Genomic DNA, 20850 nt, shown 5'->3' with positions numbered 1-20850 from the left:
GGTGAGAACTTTCCAGAAATCTAAGCCCCCAGATGCCAGTAAGGACCAACCTTGTAAGCAGGCCTTTCTCTAAGCATAGCTTGCTTTCTTAGGTCTTCTCAGTTAACTCTTTCTGCATAGGAGGGAATGGGAATTTATGTTAAGCTTATCATCAATAATGGTGACCAGTCAAAATATTTTATTTGGTGATTCTGGTCCTATACATAATGGTGAGGGGAAATGGTGACCTTTTTTTAGGGCCTGGAGATTAATGGAGCTTAATTCAGGCTATAATCCTAATGTTTAGATCCTGACTAGGGTATTACCATGCATATTTATAGAGAGCTTAGAAAAACATGAAGTTTAGGTGATGCATTGATGTATATCTTTTGCTTCTACAAATATTTATTCAGCACCTGGTTTTTGCCTGGTTACTGTGCAAGGTATTGCCTGTAAAATGGTGAGCATGTACGCATGTCTGTGTTTTTGGAGATTAGCGGGGCTGACATATGGTAAACAAATAAACACAGAAATTAGTAGATAATTACAATTATAAAGTTGCCTTTTCGGGAAAAGAGAATGCTCATTTTCTATATATTCAATACAAGTTTTTATGTACCTGCTTTCTGCTACTGTTCTTATATGAACAAAACAAAGTCTCTGTTCTTCTTGACCATACATTTTAATTGGGGGGTGGGGACAGACAAATAAATACATTTATAATATTGTTTCACATTATGATGAGTGCTTTGAGAAAAAAATAAAATAAGGTGGAGTGTTGGGGAGTCCACTTGAGATAAGTAGTAAGGAAAAGATCCTCTGAAGTTTCTTCTCTAAGTAGGTGATGCTTAAGCAGAGTCCGAATGAATTAAGGAAGTAAGCCATACAAATATCAGCCTCCAGGTAGAAGGAATTGCAGAGGTGAAGCCCCTAAGATGGGAAAAAACTTGGTTCCAAGCAGCCAGGAGATTTGTTTGTTTGGTGGCAGGGGAACAGTAAGGGAATGAGGTCAGAGTCCTATCCAGGAGTAATGGGAAGCCTGTTGTAGGGTTTTAGCATGACAATGATGTAATTAAATTCATGTTTAAACAAACATAAGCATGCTTTGACAAAAATGCAAACATTTCAAATAGATATCAGCAATATAACTATATAGTTAAATATATAGCTTGGTGAAATTTTACAAAGTGAACACACCTGTGCATCATTGTTCTGCTCAAGATACAGAATATTAATGGCTCTCGTCAATAGCCTCTATTATGCCCCATGGAGTCATTATTCTCTTGTTTTGAATTGTATTATAAATATTATCACATTCTATGTACCCTTTTGTGTTGACTTTTTCACTATAATTATACTTTGAAATTCATCCATGTTGCATGAGGTTTAAGAATTTATTTATGGTAGTTCATTTATGGTATGACATTTGACTTTTTATGGACATATGACTTGTTTCCAACTTTTGGCCATCTATATATAGAAAAGCCTAAGTGACCAGTCACAATGACACATACTGACCACTAGGGGGCAAACGCTCAACGCAGGAGCTGCCCCCAGGTGGTCAGTGTGCTCCTGCTCAGCTGACCTATGGGCGTCAGACACAGGACTCATGGCTGGAGCCCGGAGCCCGCAGCGGAGCAGCAGCAGAGTGGCAGCAGGCCTACCGAGGGTCAGGCAGGTGCAGCAGAGCCGGGATAAGCAGGAGCGGCAGGCAGCGTTGGACTGCTGGTTTCAGCCTGATCCCCCAGGCTACACCGAGGGACCCCACCAGTGTATAAATCCATGCACCGGGCCTCTAGTTACAAATAATGCTGCTGTGAATATTTTGCACATGGCTTTATGTGTATTTATTTCTGTTGAGTATATACTTAGGTGTAGAGTTATTGGAATACAGAATATTCACATTTTATGGACAAACTTTAACAGATACTACCAAGCAGTTTTTCAAAGTGGTTGCACCAATTTATAATTCCATCATCAGTATTCGAGAATTCTTGTTACTCTACATCAGGGGTCCTCAAACTTTTTAAACAGGGGGCCAGTTCCCTCAGACTGTTGGAGGGCTGGACTATAGTTTAAAAAAAAAAACTATGAACAAATTCCTATGCACACTGCACATATCTTATTTTGAAGTAAAAAAACAAAATGGGAACAAATACATTATTTGTATTTGCATGAGGCCTGCCTAGTTTGAGGACCCCTGCTCTACATCCTAGCCAGTAATTGATTACCAGTTTTAAAAAACCATATTAGCCACTTTGGTGTATAAACCTTTATTTTATGGTTTTAATTTGCCTGATGACTAATGAGCTTGAGCATCTTTTCTTATACTTCTTTGCCTTTTGCATTTCCTCTTTTGTGAAGTATCTGTTCGTATCTTTGGCCCATCATTCACTAGCTGTAAGAACTTGGATAAATTGCTTAGTTTCTAGGAGTACAGTGTTAAAAATCCATAAAATAGGAATAATGTCATCTAATTTTCAGTTTCCTTGAGTAGGCTCTGTTTGAGTAACTAAAGCAAGTTATATCAACCCCAGGCCTTCATTTTTCATAAGTTCTTAAGAACTACTTATTAAATATTTTTTGTATTGATGACATCTACTCGGAGATAAAGATTTTTAAAGATGGAAGATCCAGAGAATGAGTGGAATAGCTATGCTAAAATGGATATAGGAAAATCAAATTTCAAAAAAATAAGATACTCATGTTTCTACCTGTGGATATTATAATTATTTAATGAAAATTTGAATTCTACAACAACATCACTATCATCACAAAAATCTGGAAATTGATTTGGGAGTTGATCCACCAGCTAGTGCTTAAAGAAATGCCCATAGCATCTAATGTAACCATAAACATTAGCCTTATATAACCAAAGCAAAGGAGAGTAAAGGGATATAAAAAGCCCTTTTAAAAAATACCTAATTCCCGCCCTAGCCGGTTTGGCTCAGGCCTGTGGACCGAAGGGTCAGGGTTCAATTTTGATCAAGGGCACGTAACTCTGTTGCAGGCTTCTTCCTGACCCAGGCCCTGGTCGGGGCTTGTGCAGGAGGCAACCAATTGATGTGTTATTCTCACATCGATATTTCTCTGTCTTTCCCTCTCCCACTCTCTCTAAAAATCAGTGGAATCCTCGGGTGAGGATTAAGGGGGGAGAAAAAAAAATCTATCTACCTATCTATCTATCTATCTATCATAATAATAATAATAATAATAATAATAATAAAAAAAGCATAATATACAAATCGACCGAATGACCGAACAGTAGAATGACCACTGGCCAACGCTCACATCCCACGCCTGTCGCCCACAGAGGGAGACGACAGTGGCGGGAGAGGGGGGCAGTGCCATGCAGATGGCAAGCAGTAGCAGTGGTGGGGGCAGGGCCAGCTGCTAGCAGCCAGAGGAAGGAAAGTCCCAATATGCCCTTATTGCCGGCCTTGCCTAGGGACCCTAACCTGAAGCGTCCCAGATTTCAAGAGGGTGCAGGCCAGGCTGAGGGACACCCCCCGCCCCCATGCACGAATTTCGTGCACTGCGCTTCTAGTGTATATATAAAATTCCCTTTAGCTGTTCAGTCTGATTGAAACGATTAATGTTCCTTATTTGTAACTTATACATTTTTAGTAAAATTTATGGTATGTTGGATTTGTATTTTTATGAGTATTATATGTACTTTATAATACTTTAATATCCTCCTTGTATAATATCCAGATGGTGTATTTATGCTTATTTTAAAATCATAACAGTTTGCACTTGTAAATGGTTTTAGAGGTTTCTAATTATTATAGTTTTGCTTTTCTGATATAATTTGAATAATTTGTTTTAATCAATTAAGGCATTTTCTCTATGTAAAAATATTATTTATTATAATGATCCATTTTATGAAGTAGTTTCCAGAAAAACGTTATGTTGGAAGGCAATGCATTTATAGAGCATAAATTATGGAGTGATTAAAATAATTTATTGCTTTTCTAAAGGCTTCAATCCCAGGATTTCTTTAAATAGTAAGCACCAGAATACACTTTAAAATGTGTATACAATACTTTTTGATATTTAATCATAACTTTTCGTGAATAAATTATAATATAAGGACCCCCGCACTGGGAATTTTTTATTTAGTTGGGGTTTTGAAACGAATAAAACAGAGTTGAGTTCAACCTGGAGACAGTGTGCATTTAAAAGGGCATAAAAGGATGGTCCATTACCACATTAGAAATTGGATGGCAGCCCATCTCTAAGCCCTGTCTTCCCCCAGGGACTGTGGATGTTGTTAGCTCACTTCATGTCATTTGTCTTTGCTGCACAGGGACCTACACTGGTGTCTCTGCCTGAAGTTAGGGTGTATCCTGGTGCTCAGACTGATCTGAATGTGAGACAGTTTGGCTGTCCTTCTATGCGGGGCTTATTGTCTGTTCTCCAATATCTTGGGGGCAGCTTCCCCCGGTGGTCACCTCTGAGTTCCTTATATTTTAAGTTCTCTTTCCAGTTCCCAGGGAGTTTGCTTTGGTTTCTGTTACTGTGAACCCTCATTTACAATTTTGTATGAGAACTGTGTTCTGAATTCCAGTGACAACATGTTCTTTTGTAATTCAATCTTAAGCGAGCTAGAGACTATCTGTCTAGTATTCTTTCCTGTATTATGGTCTTTAAGAATTGGATGTTCCATGCAAAGATGGTTAGCCTCACTAATGAAATAAAAATTAAAATAATAAGAACCATTTTTCATCTTAGCATACTTGTAGATAGATAGCCTCTATAGTTTAGGCTAGTGAAATTGAGTGATTTAACAGTTGCCAATGTACCAGTAGTATCATTAATAATCCAAAATTTACTTAGATTTGGAAAACTTACTTGTATATATATTTATATGAGTCTTTGTTATTCTAGAATCTAGATCATTACAATGTTTTTTTAAAAAGGTATGATATGGGTCTGACCTTCTGTACCTATATCTTCTCTAGCCTGTATACATGCTCAGTATTGCTCATGCCTGCTCAGAGGGGACTGCATTACTAGAATGAACTGAAATGTATGTTTGAGTTTATATATATATATTGATTTCAGAAAGGAAGGGAGAGAGAGAGAGAAAGAGGTAGAAACATCAATGATGAGAGAGAATCATTGATGGGCTGCTTCCTACAGACCCCCTACCCAGGCATGTGCCCTGACCGGGAATCATGGTCTCCTAGTTCATAGGTCAGTGCTCAACCATTGAGACACACTGGCCAGACTGTATGTTTGACTCTTAATTTGAAGATTGCTGTGTACCCAAAGGATAGGGAGATGATTGTTTTTAACCAAAAAAATACAATCTGTTTTCCTACTCAGAGTAAACAAGATTTTATTCATATTCAAAAAAGGTAGTTTCTGAAAATAACTATTATATTAACTGGTAATAGAGCTTCTATACAAGAAAATATGTAAAAAATAGACATCAGCAGCAGAAAGATCCATATTAACAGTCAACTTAGATGAAAGATGTTATAAATGTATTTCCAAGTCAATAATATACTTAAATGTTAAGGGTTATCGTTTTAAAAATTAAATTCAAGTGTTTAATTTGAAATATTTTGGACTTAAGTCATCTAGATTTTTCAATTTCAAGTCATCAGAGGGTTAGAACTTCTTTGGTCATTTTTCATGCCTTAAATATTAAAATATCCACTGAAAACCAAAATTCTTTGAAAAATCCATCTAGATATTCAACATCAAAGTAGTTCCAATTGTTATCAACTTGGAGTAGCCAAAAAAAAACCACACATAAAAAAACAACACACAGATCTTTTAGAAACTTCATAAGCTGCAAGTCAAGAATTGTCATGTATGTTTAGTATATAAAAAGACTTTATTTAAGAGTCTTTTAATTCAAACAAATAAACCTTTTAATAAAAAACGTATTTCCACTTGTGCCGAAATATTTTGCAAAGAAATGTCCCTTTAAAGAAACTAAATATGTGAGGATTAATTTCTATAAGATTAATTCTCAGTGGTGTTAGGACTCTGGAGAAAGTAGCTTAAAGATAAACAATATGTAAATGTTTAAAATCATATTATTTCCTTTCCACTGATGGCATAGAACAGACTGAGCAGCTAGTGTATCTTTTTTTAAAAATATGTATTTTATTGATTTTTTACAGAGAGGAAGGGAGAGGGATAGTTAGAAACATCAATGAGAGAGGAACATTGATTCAGCTGCCTCCTTCACACTCCCTACTGGAGTACATGCCCTTGACCAGAAACGAACCTGGGATCCTTCAGTCCACAGGCCGACGCTCTATCCACTGAGCCAAACCAGTTAGGGCTAGCTGTATCTTTTTGACAAATTGCTTAATCACTGTGAGCCCATTTCTCTTTTAGATGTACCTAAAAATCTAGTAAAAAGTTTTATGGATGTTCAAGATTTTATCTTTCCTCAGTTGAAACTGTATTTTATACACTATTCTCCTGAGCTATGAAAAGTGTTATAATCTATTTTTTTAAATTTATTGGGGTGACATTGGTTACTATCATATAGGTTTCAGGTGTGGGTTTCTATGTTACAAGATCTGTATATTGCACTGTGTGCCCACCACTCAAAGTCAAATCTTCTCCAGTCACCGTATATTAGCTCCTCCTTATCCATCACTCCCTTCCCTCTGGAAATCACCAGACTGATGTTTGTGTTCACGAGTTTCAGTTTTATGTCCCACATATGAGTGAAATCATATGGTTCTTAGCCTTTTCTGACTGACTCATTTCACTTAGCGTAATATCCTCAAGGTCCATCCATGTTGTTGCAGATGGCAGTATTTCCTTTCTTATGGCTGAGTAGTATTCCATTGTGTATATGTAGCACATTTTCTTTATCCAGTTCTCTGTTGTAGGGCATTTTGGTTATTTTCATGTCTTGGCCACTGTGAATAATGCTGCAATGAACATAGGGGTGCATATATCTTTGTGAATACGTTTTCGAGATTTTTTTAGGTATATACTCAGGAAAGGAATTGCTGGGTCATATGGTAGCTCTATTCTTAATTTTTTGAGGAATCACCAGGCTGTTTTCCATAGTGGTTGTACCAGTCTACATTCCCACCAGCAGTGAATGAGGGTTCCGTATTCTCCACAACCTCTCCAACCCTTGTTATTGCTTATCTTGTTGATAGTGGCCACTTTAACAGTTGTGAGGTGGTATCTCACTGTAAGTTTTGATTTGCATTTCCCTAATTGCTAGTGAGGTTGAGCATCTCTTCATATATCCTTGGCCATTTGTATGTCTTCTTGGGAGAGCTGTCTGTTCAGGTCCTCTGCCCATTTTTTTGATTGGATTGTTTGTTTGGTGTTGAATTTTACGAGTTGTCTATATATTTTGGAAATTAAATCTTTGTTGGAGCTACTGTTTGCAAATATCATTTCCCATCTGATTGGCTGCCTTTTTTGTTTTGTTTTCAGTTTCTTTTACTGTGCAGGAACTTTTTAGTTTGATATAGTCCCATTTATTTATTTTTGCCTTCATTTCCCTTGCCTTTGGAGTCAAGTTCATAAAATGTTCTCTATGACTAAGGTCCATAAGTTTGGTACCTATTTTTTCTTCTATGTAACTTATTGTTTCGGGAATTACGTTTATCTTTGGTCCACTTTGAATTAATTTTTGTACATGGGGACAAACTAATCCAGTTTCATTCTTTTCCATGTGGCTTTCCAGTTTACCCAGCACCATTTATTGAAGAGACTATCTTTACTCCATTGTGTGTTTCTGCCTCCTTTGTTGAAAATTATCTGTCCGTATATATGTGATTTTATATTTGGGCTCTCTATTTTGTTCCACTGATCTGTGTGTCTGTTTCTCTGCCAATACCCTGCTGTTTTGATTATTGTAGTTCTGTAGTATAATTTGAAGTCAAGTAGTGTGATACCTCCAGCTTCATTTTTTTTCCTCAGGATTGCTTTGGCTATTTTTGGGGTCTTTTTTGGTTCCATACAAATCTGATGATTTTTTGTTTTGTTTTTTTAAAAAATAACATTGGGATTTTGATGGGGATTGCATTAAATCTGTATATTGCTTTGGGCAATCTGGCCATTTTAACTATGTTGATTCTTCCAATCCACAAACATGGTATATTTTTCCATTTTGTTTTATCTTTTTCAATCTCTTTTAATAATGCTTTGTAATTTTCAGTATATAGGTCTTTCACATTCTTTGTTGTTTATTTTTAGATATATTATTGTAATCTATTTTTGAAATAAGCCTTTATGTATTGTTGACCTCTGTGTGTGTTTTTTAACTCAATTTTTATGTAGTGCTTACTGTGTGTGATATACTGTTTTAAATACTTTACAAACTTTAATTCATTTAATCTTTATAGGAAACATATGAAGTATGAACTATAGTTATCATCTTCATAGTAAAGATGGGGAACTGAGGCACAGATGTATTAAGGAACTTGCCCAAGGTCCACAGCTGGTGAATGAAAGATCCAGACCCACGTAGTTTAGCTCCAGAGTCCATGCTCTGCCCACTGTGCATACAGTATCCCCACGTAATAAAGGAAAAAAACATCGAGCCAGATGATAGGCCTAACTATGATAGTCAGTGATCCAACTGTTTAAAAGAAAAAAAATCCCAAGGGCTAATACATTCAGATCCTGTGTTGTGTTTTCTCAGGAAATGACACTTAAAAGGTGTTGCATCACCATGTAAAGTCTGGCCCTAAAATAAGGAAGAAAACTCTACTTTCAGCAACTGGTACTACTAATATTATGTAACAAATATTATATAACAGAATATTTTCAAAGAATCCATAGGAGTAGGGCTCATAATCTTAGTATATGATGGAATCAATTTAATACCTTCTTATGCTCCCTCATGAATGATTCCTGGAATATACTAGGAATCTATGTGCATTCTACATAAAGTACAAATAATTACAAACGATAGTTTAGAGGCTATATATTCATGTGTATATGGGCATTTTTCCCCAACTCATGTTTACTTTTGTGACAGCCTGTGTCTTTCACCTCTGGCTAACATTTAGAGTTTGTGCTTTTTACCTATGAGTTTGTTTATTTTTTAAACATCTTAACTGAAGTATCATTTACATACCATACAGTTCACCCATTGTACATTTGAGTGTAGTAAATTTACACATTTGTGGAACTTTCTTTACAATCAGCTTTTAGAGCATTCCCAGGAGGGCCCTCATTGCCAGTTTGCATTCCCATGTGTGAGGATTTTATTACTTTCATTGCTATAAGATTAGTGTTTTCCCCATATATACGTTGTCCCACTCCTGTTTTAGGTTGCTTTGTCTAGTTATTTTATCCTAGTTATTATGGAGTTAGGTTTTATCCTTTATTTTGGTTTCTCTTAACCTTGAGTTATTATTTAATCAAGTGACCTTGTTATGAAGACTTTTAAGGGAATCAAATGACAGTTCTTAGTCCACAGGAATTTAACTGCTGTTTTTCCAGTCACTTCTTGGCTTCTTGCATTCTGATGCTGTTGTGCATGGATTGGTGCTCCTAGTGAGGAGATGAGACCCATGTAGGGGAGTATGTGTTAAGGTCTCTTCTCAAGTAGAGAAATCTGGGACTGCAGCGTCCCTCCCTGTGTGCCTGCAGTTTGCTCTTGTTAGAAATCCAGTACATCAAAAGGCTCTGTGGGTAAGTGGAAGGAGTGAAGAAGGCACATGTGTGTATTTCTTATCATCCTCTCTTTTTATGTAGAAAGAAGTATTACCCTCCCTTCTTTCCTCTAGAAAAAAGTGAGGAGACTAGGGAGGATTCAATGTGTTGCTCTGGGGAGGATGGAATAACTGAAACAACTGAGCTGAGATATGTTGCATTAAAAAATCTTAATATGCCCTGGCCAGTATGCTCAGATGTTAGAGTGTCAGCCTATGCACCAAAGGGTCACAAGTTCGATTCCTGGTCAAGGGTACGTACCTGGGTTGCTGTTTAGATCCCCGGCCTGGTTGGGGGTGTATGTGGGCAGCAACCAATCAGTGTGTCTCTTTTGTATTGATGTCTCTCTCTGTCTCTCTGTCCCTCTTTCTCTCTCCCTCTTCTTCTCTCTAAAAACTCAATGGAAAAAAATATCCTCGAATGAGGATTAACAACAAGAACAAAAATCTTAACCTTAGTTTGCAGGGAGCAGAGAAAAAACTTGCTTAATCTTCATCCCATCTTCTCTATTTTTGTAAAGACCTTACTAGAACAAGACACAGTAGGCTCATTTCAGAAACTTGAAACATGAAATCATGATCCCAGAGGGTTATCTATCTGATTCAAGGGAACAGAACAGGAAACTTGAATATATTTGGGAGCTGTGAGGCTAAGACATAATAATACATTAGATATAAATTTAATACATGTAAAATTTTTATAGTGCTAAAATTTGAGTCGTGCAGAAAAATAAAAATTAAAAAATGAATGATATCAAAGAGCAAATGGGGGAAGAATCTATGCAGCTTACACAATAGGGCAAATACCCTCAGGGAAATAGTTTCAAATTCAGAAAACAGTGATTTTAATTCTTGCCCTGCTGCTAGCCTGCCATAATCTCAAATAAATCTCTTAACTAATCCGGGCCTCAGTTTCCTCAGGTGTAATATGAAAGACTCAGTTATATTGATTATATCCTAAAGATTCTTTGTGATTTAAAATTTCATGTTCTACTAAGCACATGAAAAGATGTTTATCCTTAGGGAAATGCAAATTATAATCACAATAAGTTACACACCTATCACAATGACTAAAATAAAAAGTAATGACAGTGCCAAATGCTATTGAGGATGCACAGAAAAATGGACTGGATCAGCTCAGATGTACATGGCTAGTTGGAATGTAAAATTGTACAACTGTGCTGGGAAAAATTGGCAGTTTCTTACAAAACCAAACATGCAATTACTATACAGCTCAGCAATTGCGCTCTTGGACATTCATCCTAGAGAAATGGAAATATGTTCACACAAAAACCTGTACATAAATATTTATAACACATTTCTTCATAATAGCCCCAAACTGCAACAACCCCAATGTCTTTTAAACAAACTGTGAGGCATTCATATCATGGAGTACTACTCAGCAATAAAAAACGAGTAAAGCATGCAACAATGTGGATGAGTCTCCAGAGAATTATGCTGAGTGGGAAAACAAAAACCAATCTCAAACGTTTACTGACTGTCTAGCTCCACTTCTCTAACATTCTTGAAATGACAAAATGATAGAAAGATAGTATAGATTAGTGGTTGCCTAGGATTAGGGACTGGATGAGAGGTGAAAGGAAAGAGTAAGTGTGGCCATAAAAGGACAACAGGAGAGACCCTAGTGGTGATGGAACTGTTCCGTAACTTGATGGTGGTGGATAGACAAATCTATCCATGTGATAGAAACTGCATAGCATAACCCTGGCCGGTGTGGCTCAGTTGGTTGGAGCATCATTCTGTATACCAGGAGGCTTCAGGTTCTATTCTCTATCAGGGCATATACCTAGTTTGCAGATTTGATCCCCCGTCGGGGCACTTATGGAAGGCAACCGAATGATGTTTCCCTCTCACATGGATGTCTCTCTCTCTCTCTCTCTTCCCCCTCCCTCCCTTCCTCCTTCCCTCCCCCTTCCATTTCTCTAACCCCGTCCCCCAAAAAACCCCAAAACACAGAAAAAACTGCATAGCATAAACACACAAACATACCCATGAACATAAGTAAAACTGCTGAAATCTGAGTAAGACGAATGGATTGTATCTATGTCAATATCCAGACTATGATATTGTACTATAGTTTTCTATGATGTTACTGTTGAGGAAATTGCATAAAGATTACATGAGGTCCCTCTATATTATTTTTTACAACTACATGTAAATCCATAATGATCTCAAAATAAGAAACTTAACTAAAAAAATACAAAGTAAGCAGTGCATATTTCATTCACCCTTGCTTCAGGAGCATCCACTGTATGGAACTGTGTTGAGTCCATAGTAGGTGCTCAATAAATATTTATTTACTGAATGAATGAATGGAGAGGGGGTGGGTAGAGAAGAGAGTGAGAGCACATGTATAAAATGGTTCTTTCATTTGGATCACAAAAGGGAGATCCAGTCATCAGTCACTACTTAAAGCTTAACTAAACTATTTGGGTAATTAAGCCTAGAATAATAACCTTTATCCTACAAATTCTACCTCATCATATGATCATTGTTGCAGTTCCAGTCTCAGCTTAAATCTCCCATGATGATGTTTGGTGTTATGCTCTCTCATCCTCCCACCCCTTCTCCAATCTTCAAATCCTAGAAGAAGGATAAACTAAAATGCATTTATAGTAGTTTCAGATGTACAGAGTCTCCATAGATGCCTTGAGAGTCTTGATTATAGGTCATGTAGTATAAATACTCCAATTTTGTTCTTTTTCAAATTTGCTTACTGTTTAGGGTTCTTTTCATTTTAAATGAAGTTTAGAGAGAACTTGCCAATTTCTATACAAAAGTTCCCTAGGATTTGATTGGGGTTCATCGCATCTATATATCAGTTTGGGGAGCATTGAGATTGTAATGATACTGAGCCTTCTGAACTGTGAACGTGCCATTTCCACTTATTCAGATATCCTTTATATCTCTCAGCAGTGTTTTGCACTTGACATTTACAGGTCTTGTAGGTCTTTCGGCAGATGTATCCCTAAGTATTTAATATTTTAAATGGTATATACTTAAAGTATTTTCAATTTTCACTTTTTGTTAGTACTAGAAATGGTGTTACTTTTGTATATCACATTACTTTAATTCATGTTGCATTGACTAGAACTCAAGCACAGCTGCCTCTACTGTAAGTTTGGGGAATGATATTATCTAGCTGTCTTCCCGAAAAGAAAAGAAAATGAAATTGATAATTAACTAACTAGTAACAGCCCAAATACCGACTATATGATGAAAATGTTCAGGATTTAGAAGTCGTTTGAATTTACTTTCTTCACAGTGTAATATATTTTTTATCACACAAAAATTGCTTTCAAGAGCATTTTTAAGTTTTAGCACCTTCATATGAAGCAAATCACTGTGGAGAAATATGATTCACTAGTGAAACATCTATACTAATAAAAGGGTAATGTGCTAATTAGGGCGGACGTCTTCTGGGCATCCATTTGGACGTCCATCTGGACAAAGCCACAGCGGCTGCGAGTCCCGGGGCTCAGGCCTTGCAGCCACTGTGGCAGACAGTGGCAGCAGCAGCGGGGTGATGGGGGCGGCACCTTCCCCTGATCATCCCAGTCGCCTTCTGCAGAGGGAAGCCGGACTGTGGCTTAGGCCCATGGGGGAGCGGGCCTAAGCTGTCAGTAGGACATCCCCTGAGGGCTTCCGTATTGTGAGAGGGGGCATGCCAAGCTGAGGGACCCCCCTCCAGTGCACAAATTTTCATGCACCGGGCCTCTAGTAATAAATATAACAGAATCAAGCATGTACAAGTATTTGCCATTTGATAAAGGTGACATTTCAAAATTACTGAGATGAACTTGGGTTTGTAATTCAATAAAAATCTTAGCAGCAATACATACATACTAACTCTGAGATACCTATTAGATTGGAGAGATGTCTGAACTAAAGGTAAAAATTGAGGAGTCGTTTATAGATGGTATTTAGTGCATGAGACTGAAATCTCCAAACCACAAGCTGGAGACCTGAGTCCTAGGTACACCTAAGATGAGTTTAGCAGATGAAGGCGTAGTGAAGGAGACAGAAGAAGGAACCCATGAGTTAGGAGGAAAATAAGTGTGGGAAGTCAGGTGGAGAAAATCTTTCAAGGAGGGAGTGATCCTTGTGCCAACATATAAATCAAAGATTAAAACTGAGAATTGACTATTCACTTTAGCTATGTGGAGGTGACCTTGACAGCAGTTTCAGGGAGTTATGGATGCAAAAGGCTGATTTAAGGGGATTCAAGAGAAAACAGGAGGAAAAGAATTGGAGATAGCCTCTGTAGACAGCTTTCAGGGATTTTTCCTCTAAAGAAAGGCAGACAAACATAACTGGGAGAGGGCTGTGTGGTCAAGAGAGGATTTGATTTATTTTTGTTTTAAGATGAAAGAATTTACAAAATGTGTACTGCACAGTCCATTAAGTTGTCATATTATAATTATATTTTTACTAGGGGCCTGGTGCATGAAATTCATGCACGGGTAAGGTCTCAGCTATCAGGGAGATCAGGGCCTTCAGGCTGCTGGCTGGGGCCTGCCTTTATTCCGTGCCGCCCCCTGGTGGTCAGCACACGTCATAGCGAGCGCTCAAACTCCCAGTCGGTTGAACTCCTGAGGGGACAATTTGCATATCAGCCTTTTATTATATAGGATTATCGTTATTTTTAATCCTCACCTGAGGATATATTTTTTGTTTTGTTTTGTTTTTTAATTCATTTTGAAAGAGAGAGAGAAAAAGAAACATCAATTGGTTGCCTCCTGTATGCACCCGGACCAGGGATCCAACCTGCAACCTGGGTATGTGCCCTGACCAGGAATGGAACCTGCAACTGAGCCACCCAGCCAGGGCAGGTTGTTGTCTTATTGCTTGTGTTTTTTCAGTGTAATAGAAAGCAGAGGTGTCAGCTACAAGTGAGAACAGGGAAGGAGGGATGAATTAATCATCGAAGATGAATGGACTGGAGAGAATTATCATTGACAGACAACAGTAAAGACTCTCTTGCCTTGCCTCAGTTGGTTGGAGCGTCCCATAAAAGGTTGGAGTTTTATTTCCAATCAAGACACATACCTAGGTTGTGGGTTTGATCCCTAGTTGGGGAGTGTACAGGAGGCAACCTCTCTCTCTCTCTCTCTCTCTCTCTCTCTCTCTCTCTCTCTCTCTCTCTCTCTCTCTCTCTCTCTCTCTCTCTCTCTTCCTGCTTCCCTCCCTCCCCTCACACCCCTTTCTTCTCTGCCTAAAAGTCAATAGAAACATATCCTTGGGTGAGGATTAAAAAAACCCAAAAAACTCTCTTGAGGTTAGTGGTTATGAACTAAGAGTGAAAATAGCCTAGTTTTTGTTTTTCTCCGCTTGTGTTCAACTTCATAGGTGCCGGCCCAGAGTAGGCATTATTGATTTAGCTAGGGTTAGGTGACTTTGAGCAAGTCAGAGAAAGGCAAAGGAGTGAATTGAAGCTGGTTTGAGAGCAAAGTGAGTACATGGGGTGGTAAGGGACAGGGAAATAGTGGCAGGGTCAGCTCAGAGTGAAGAATTGTGAGGATTGGGTATGAGAGGGAATGAAGAATGGAACCTTGATTTGAGGCTGTGAATGGTTTTCAGTCATAACAAGATAAAAGCCAAGAGTGGAAGAGAAGAGATCCAGGAATTGTAAGGCCAAGCTAATGAAAGGACATCTGTGTGGATACTGACTCGATGCTCAGAACCTGAAGGCCGTATCTATTATTTTCTAATATTCTTGGTTGCTGTAGGATGATCTGATAACAGCTTTAGTATTCCTACTTGGTGTGAGGTTCATGTCTCTTCTTTCAGTTTCTGTTCTTAGTCCTTAGTGCTTTAATGATTTTCTAGGTGTTCTCTCTCATTTCTTCTAGTGAATTTAAATTTTAGCTCTCAAATTTCTAATTTCCAAGAGTTCTGTCTTACTTCTGATTAACTTTTCATAGCATCCCTTTCTAAAATACATGTGGTTTTTGATGATCTGCGTGACTTGTGCTAATACATATGGTTCATGCATCAGAATATGGTTCTTTTTCTTCATTAAGATCATATCTGCACTTAGGTATTATATTTTTGCATATAATTTTTTCTGAATGAGGAAGTATACTGGGTTAGTAATTAACACTTCAATATCTTTCCATTTTAGGTGTCAAAAAATAAAGATGGAAAAGAACAAAGTGGAACTGCATCACCATCCGAAGATGAAGCGTTCTCCTGGCCAGGTCCCAAAACAGTTATGTTGAAAAGAACATCTCAAGGCTTTGGTTTTACATTAAGGCATTTTATTGTTTATCCCCCAGAGTCTGCAATTCAGTTTTCATATAAGGTAAGAGATGTCATTAAAGTCACTTGAAACCAAAGCAAAGCTATTCCCGTTTCCTTTTTATCTTCTCATCCCCTTTCCCACCTCTTTTCTATCTTAGAAGTGTTATATTTTCATTTTTACTATATTCTTTCAGATATTTTTCTATCTTTGAGAACAGAAATGTTAATCTCTGAAAGGTTATACTGATTATTAATTCCAAATCTATTTTGCTAGGACTTCTAATTCCAAATTATTGTACTTTTTCTAATAGCTGTTTTTCTACTCTCTAGAAAGGTGGTGAGTTTTATGGGCAGAGAGTGCAGAGGCAATACTTTGTTAAAATGTTCTGGCAGTTACAGAAAGTTATCGGGATTAGAATAATACATGACTCAGATATGTAATATAATGGCAAGTCAGAATCTGAAAACATAGCTTCTTACAGGGTGAATTACATTCCCATGCTTCAGTGTAGAGTAGTAGCATGGTCTCATAAGGGGCAGCATGGGATAATTATAACACAGCTGACACACTGGGTACTTGCTGTGTGTTCTGTATTATTCGTTATGAGCATCATCTCACTTCGTTATTAGCCTACATAACATCTGGAAACTGATCTGAGCCACATTATGAGTAAGTCGTGGACCTAGGATTTTAACTTGCCAACATGAATGCCTGATTCCTACTTACTGTACAACAGTGTAAGGAAATAAGAAATTTAGAAAAGTTGTGAGACCTAGGCCAAGCCAATTAACTTCTTTTGGCTTCTTGACTTCCATTTTAATTTGAGGGAATGGAATTAGAAGATTAGGAAACCATTTCTAATTCAAAATTTCTATGACTCTTAGGCTGTCTTTTAAAACATAGTGTGAATAGTTTCTAAGGGTTATGAATAAGTGCTATTTTTGGAATTAAAATTTACCAGTTTGGGGTTCTTGAAATGTCTATAGAACTACTGACCTGGGTTTTCTAAGAATCTACTGTATCCTAAAGTGTCTAGCTTAGTATTCCTTTTGTGTTAGGCCACATGTGAGAGCCTAACACACAAGGAATACAGTCCCTTCCTTTAATTACATATTAAGGCTGAGTCTGTTTTGTCTTTTGATTTTGTTTTGAAGAAGAGCTTTTTGGTCATGATGAACATATAGTTGATATCATTTCATAAGATAATTTTACCAAACACAAATTAAAAATTAGTCATCATCATTATTATTATTTCTATTATTGGAAAATACTTCTAGAAGTTTTAGTCGCACAGTATAATTGTTAACAGCATAGTCATTGAAGTCAAAAGAGCCTGGGTTTGAGTCCCATCTCTGCCCCTTGCTAGCTCTGTGATCTTGGGGAAGTCACCTAACAGGCAATAACAGCACCTTTCTCACAGGTTGTAGTGTTGCTTACATGATATAATATATGTAAAACACTTAGTCCTGGAATTGGTATAGAGTAATTGCTCAGTAAACTAATTTTTAATGCTACTATTTACACAGATGTTCTTGCAAATAGGTCTGTCTTGTAAAGTTTACATGGGAAATACATATTGAAATCTTTTCCTTTTTAATTATGAAATTTTATCCATTCACTTCAAAAGAGTTTTTTTTAAAAAAATTCCTATTGTATAGCTTTTAGAAAATGTGCAATTAATACAACATTATCTTTATTATGTTACTTAGCTGACAAGCTCACCAGTCTCAGAACAGAGCTTATAACCAGAAAAAATATATATACAGTGTGGGGCAAAAGTAGGTTTACAGTTGTCTATATGGAAAATAATAAAATAATTAATAAATAATAATACAAGAATAAACTGTGTATTACATACCCACAACTGTAAACCTACTTTTACCTCACCCTGTACATTTGGACAGCCAAATAAAGGTCAAAAGTTATATGATAAATTATCAGTCCACTTTTTTTGTTTCTACAGTAGATTGTAGCTTTCATATGATAGCGTTTCAACAAATATTTGAATAAATGTATTTTTATACTAGTTTTGCAAAGTTGCTTTTCTGATTTCCCAGCTAGAGGTGGATACATAGCAGCAGGACAGCCTGGTGTAGCAATGAATAAAACCAACTCTCAAAATTGAATAGAAGAAATAAAATATATAGCATATTGGAGCCACTCAATTTATACAAAGACAGTTCTGGCCCCTGTAATAGCCCCTAAAGGCACATTTTATTAGCGTATATAGCACAGTAAGTGGTGGCCAGCCTGGCCCTCTCTCCCGAGTTCTAGGTTCATCTATCCAGCTGCCTATTTTGACACCTGCACTGTGGGAATCTCCACACTCATTGTCAAAAACTGAACTCCCAATGTCTTCCCTACAGATTGGCTTCACCCATAGTCGTTCTGTCTCTGTTTATGAAGGCTCCAACCTTCTGGCAAAAGGCACTGTTATAATGAGATTGTAATGAGCACATTTTGGGGAGGGTAGTTTAAATTGGATTGAGCCTTGCTGTAATTTCAATAGAGTTTATAAATATGGTTTCATATATGGATATATATGTTTTATTTTGTAGGATGAAGAAAATGGCAACAGAGGAGGTATGCTATAAAAGTTAAAATTTTTCTCTGAATGTTTTTCTACTCATTTCTTTCTGTCTTTAAGTAATATTATAGAAGATGATACAGTTTTTGGAATTCAAAAATATAACAATTCTTAGATGTGAGAGTCAGAAATTAAATATTTTTCCTGTAGATTTCAGAGTTTTATGAATCATTGCATCATCATAATTTGAACAAGTAATGATTTTATTGTTAATTATCTATATTATAAAAGGCCTGTGGCCCTAACGCCCTAACGACCAAAGACCGGCGCAGGTGTGTGGGGCTGTGAGCATGGCCAGGCCGTGAGAGTGGGCGGGGTCACACGAATTCAAGCTCTGGGCTTCTAGTATATTAGTATTTGGGGGAGGAATATATCATATGATTCTGAGGAAAGTAATTCTGAGATTGTTATTCAATTGGTTATCTTTAACTTAGTGGTTCTTTTAGGTAAGAAATACTGTGTGTTTTATCTACTAGATTTATTGACTCAAATATTGAAGAGCATTTTGTTGGATTTAAATATTACATTTAATGAGCCTTAAAGAAGAATCAGGCTGGGGATAGGATTATTTCTTAATAACTCCCATTTACTTTTATTTTAATTTTATATGAACTTTAATGAGTTAAAATTTATACACAATAAAATGCTTCATTTTAAAAACTTTATCTTAGACTTTAAAAAATGTTTCCAGAATAGTACAGAGAGTTTTCATAGATAACTTCCTCTAGTGTTAAAAATTTATATAACCATGGTATAATTAACAAAACTAAGAAATTGGTATTGGTATGATAAATTACAGACTTTATTTGGACTTCTACCAGTTTTCTACTAGTGTCATTTTCTGTTCCAGGATTTCTGTGTTGCATTCACTTGTCATGTCCTCTTAGACTCCCCTGAGCCTCATCTTTCGGATATGTTATGCCCTTAATACTTTTGCAGAGTACTGGTCAGGTATTTTGTAGGATGTTCTTCAATTTGGGTTTGTCTCATGTTTTCTCATCATTACTTTGAAGTTATACATTTTTAGCAAGGATACATTTGCACCTATTTTAAGTGTATAGTATTTTGATAATGCATAACTTATGAAATCACCATTCCTGTCAAGATGGTGATATCAAAAAGAACTTTTCCATGTTTCCATAAAGTTGCCTTGGGTTCCTTTGCTGTTAGCACTCCGCTGGCCCTTGACAATCCTTAATCTGCGTTGTCACTGTAGATTAGTTTGCCCCTTCTAGAATTTTTTTATGTATAGAATAATACAATTGGTAATCTGTGCCTTTTACTTGGCATAATATTGTTGAGATTCACTTCATTCTATGTATAGGTACAAATAATATTATCTTTTATTGCTGAGTAGTTTTCCCTTGTGTGGATATACCACAAATTGTTTATCCACTCACCTGTTGATGAACCTTTGTAATACTGATATCAGATGTAAAATCTAGGGATGATTATGCTAAGGGTAGAATGAGAGGAAATCACTTCTTTCAGCACGATCAAAAGTAATCTGAGTGTAGGACCATGTGGGACCCTTCAGAGTTGTCACTGTTGTTCAAGATGGGCCACTCCTGTGTCACCATGTGTCATGCACCAGGGCTCAAGATGAGTTCCAAATGTTACTTGGCATGGATTAGAAGCGGGCATTAGTGGGAAAAGGGGAAATTTGCACAGCCAGCATCAGCAAGAGAAAAGGGACATGGGTTTTCTATCGTCATGCCTGGACAACCGTCTGGACACATAGCACCTAGAATTTCATGCCTGCCATGTGCTGGTCTTCATTGAGAGAAATATCCTTCTAATAAATGTAAAAGGACATAGTTATAAAACTTTACACAGATGCTGATATATATCTGACAGAGCTCACTGAAGTGAATGAATTTAGTTGTATGGCTTGACTGGAGAGAATGGACATAAACATGTGCAATGGAACACTAAAAGATCCAGGTTCAACACAAGGAGATTTGGAGAAATGTGATAAAGTGAGGCTGAAGGGGGTTATCTGCTGGAGAGTATAAGAGTTTAATACCGATTTTATTTATTTTACTTAATCTCATTCTAAAGAGGGTTTGTGTTCACATGCAGAAATGTATGTATTATAGTAAGATGAAAATAAGCTCATGGTAAAAAGAATGCATCAAACAGATATTTGGGAGATATTTAGTACATGTAAATGTGTGCTATGGATTCTACACTGTTACCAAAGATGGGCTCTAAATTTGCTTTTGAGCTTTCCAGTGGGGAAAAAAAAGAAAGAAAATATGATTAGGTAAGGATTCACATTGTCCAGAAGAAAATAACATTCTGTTTGCACCGAGGTCTGAGATAGATTTCTCCTATGGGCCCTCATAATGGGAAAC

At 37.0% G+C, this 20850-nt stretch overlaps 1 protein-coding gene across 11 annotated transcripts in view; it reads left to right on the top strand.

The window, feature by feature from the left end:
* Positions 1 to 20850, top strand: part of ARHGAP21 (Rho GTPase activating protein 21) — a 148473-nt gene that overhangs the window by 42543 nt on the left and 85080 nt on the right. For 8 of the 11 annotated variants that reach the window (XM_059660835.1, XM_059660830.1, XM_059660832.1 and 5 more), the window contains 2 exons: positions 15787 to 15966; positions 18465 to 18489. In XM_059660835.1, coding sequence (XP_059516818.1) covers positions 15787 to 15966; positions 18465 to 18489 — 205 coding nt within the window. Of the gene's footprint in view, positions 1 to 15786; positions 15967 to 18464; positions 18490 to 20850 lie in introns of those variants that run through there. The other 3 variants (XM_059660867.1, XM_059660856.1, XM_059660850.1) reach the window with 2 other exon arrangements.

This window comes from Myotis daubentonii, chromosome 1, assembly GCF_963259705.1.
Source record: "Myotis daubentonii chromosome 1, mMyoDau2.1, whole genome shotgun sequence".
In the NCBI taxonomy this organism is placed as follows: domain Eukaryota; kingdom Metazoa; phylum Chordata; class Mammalia; order Chiroptera; family Vespertilionidae; genus Myotis; species Myotis daubentonii.
Note: the sequence above shows the minus strand (reverse complement) of the source record. Positions and strands in the feature narration are given on the sequence as shown.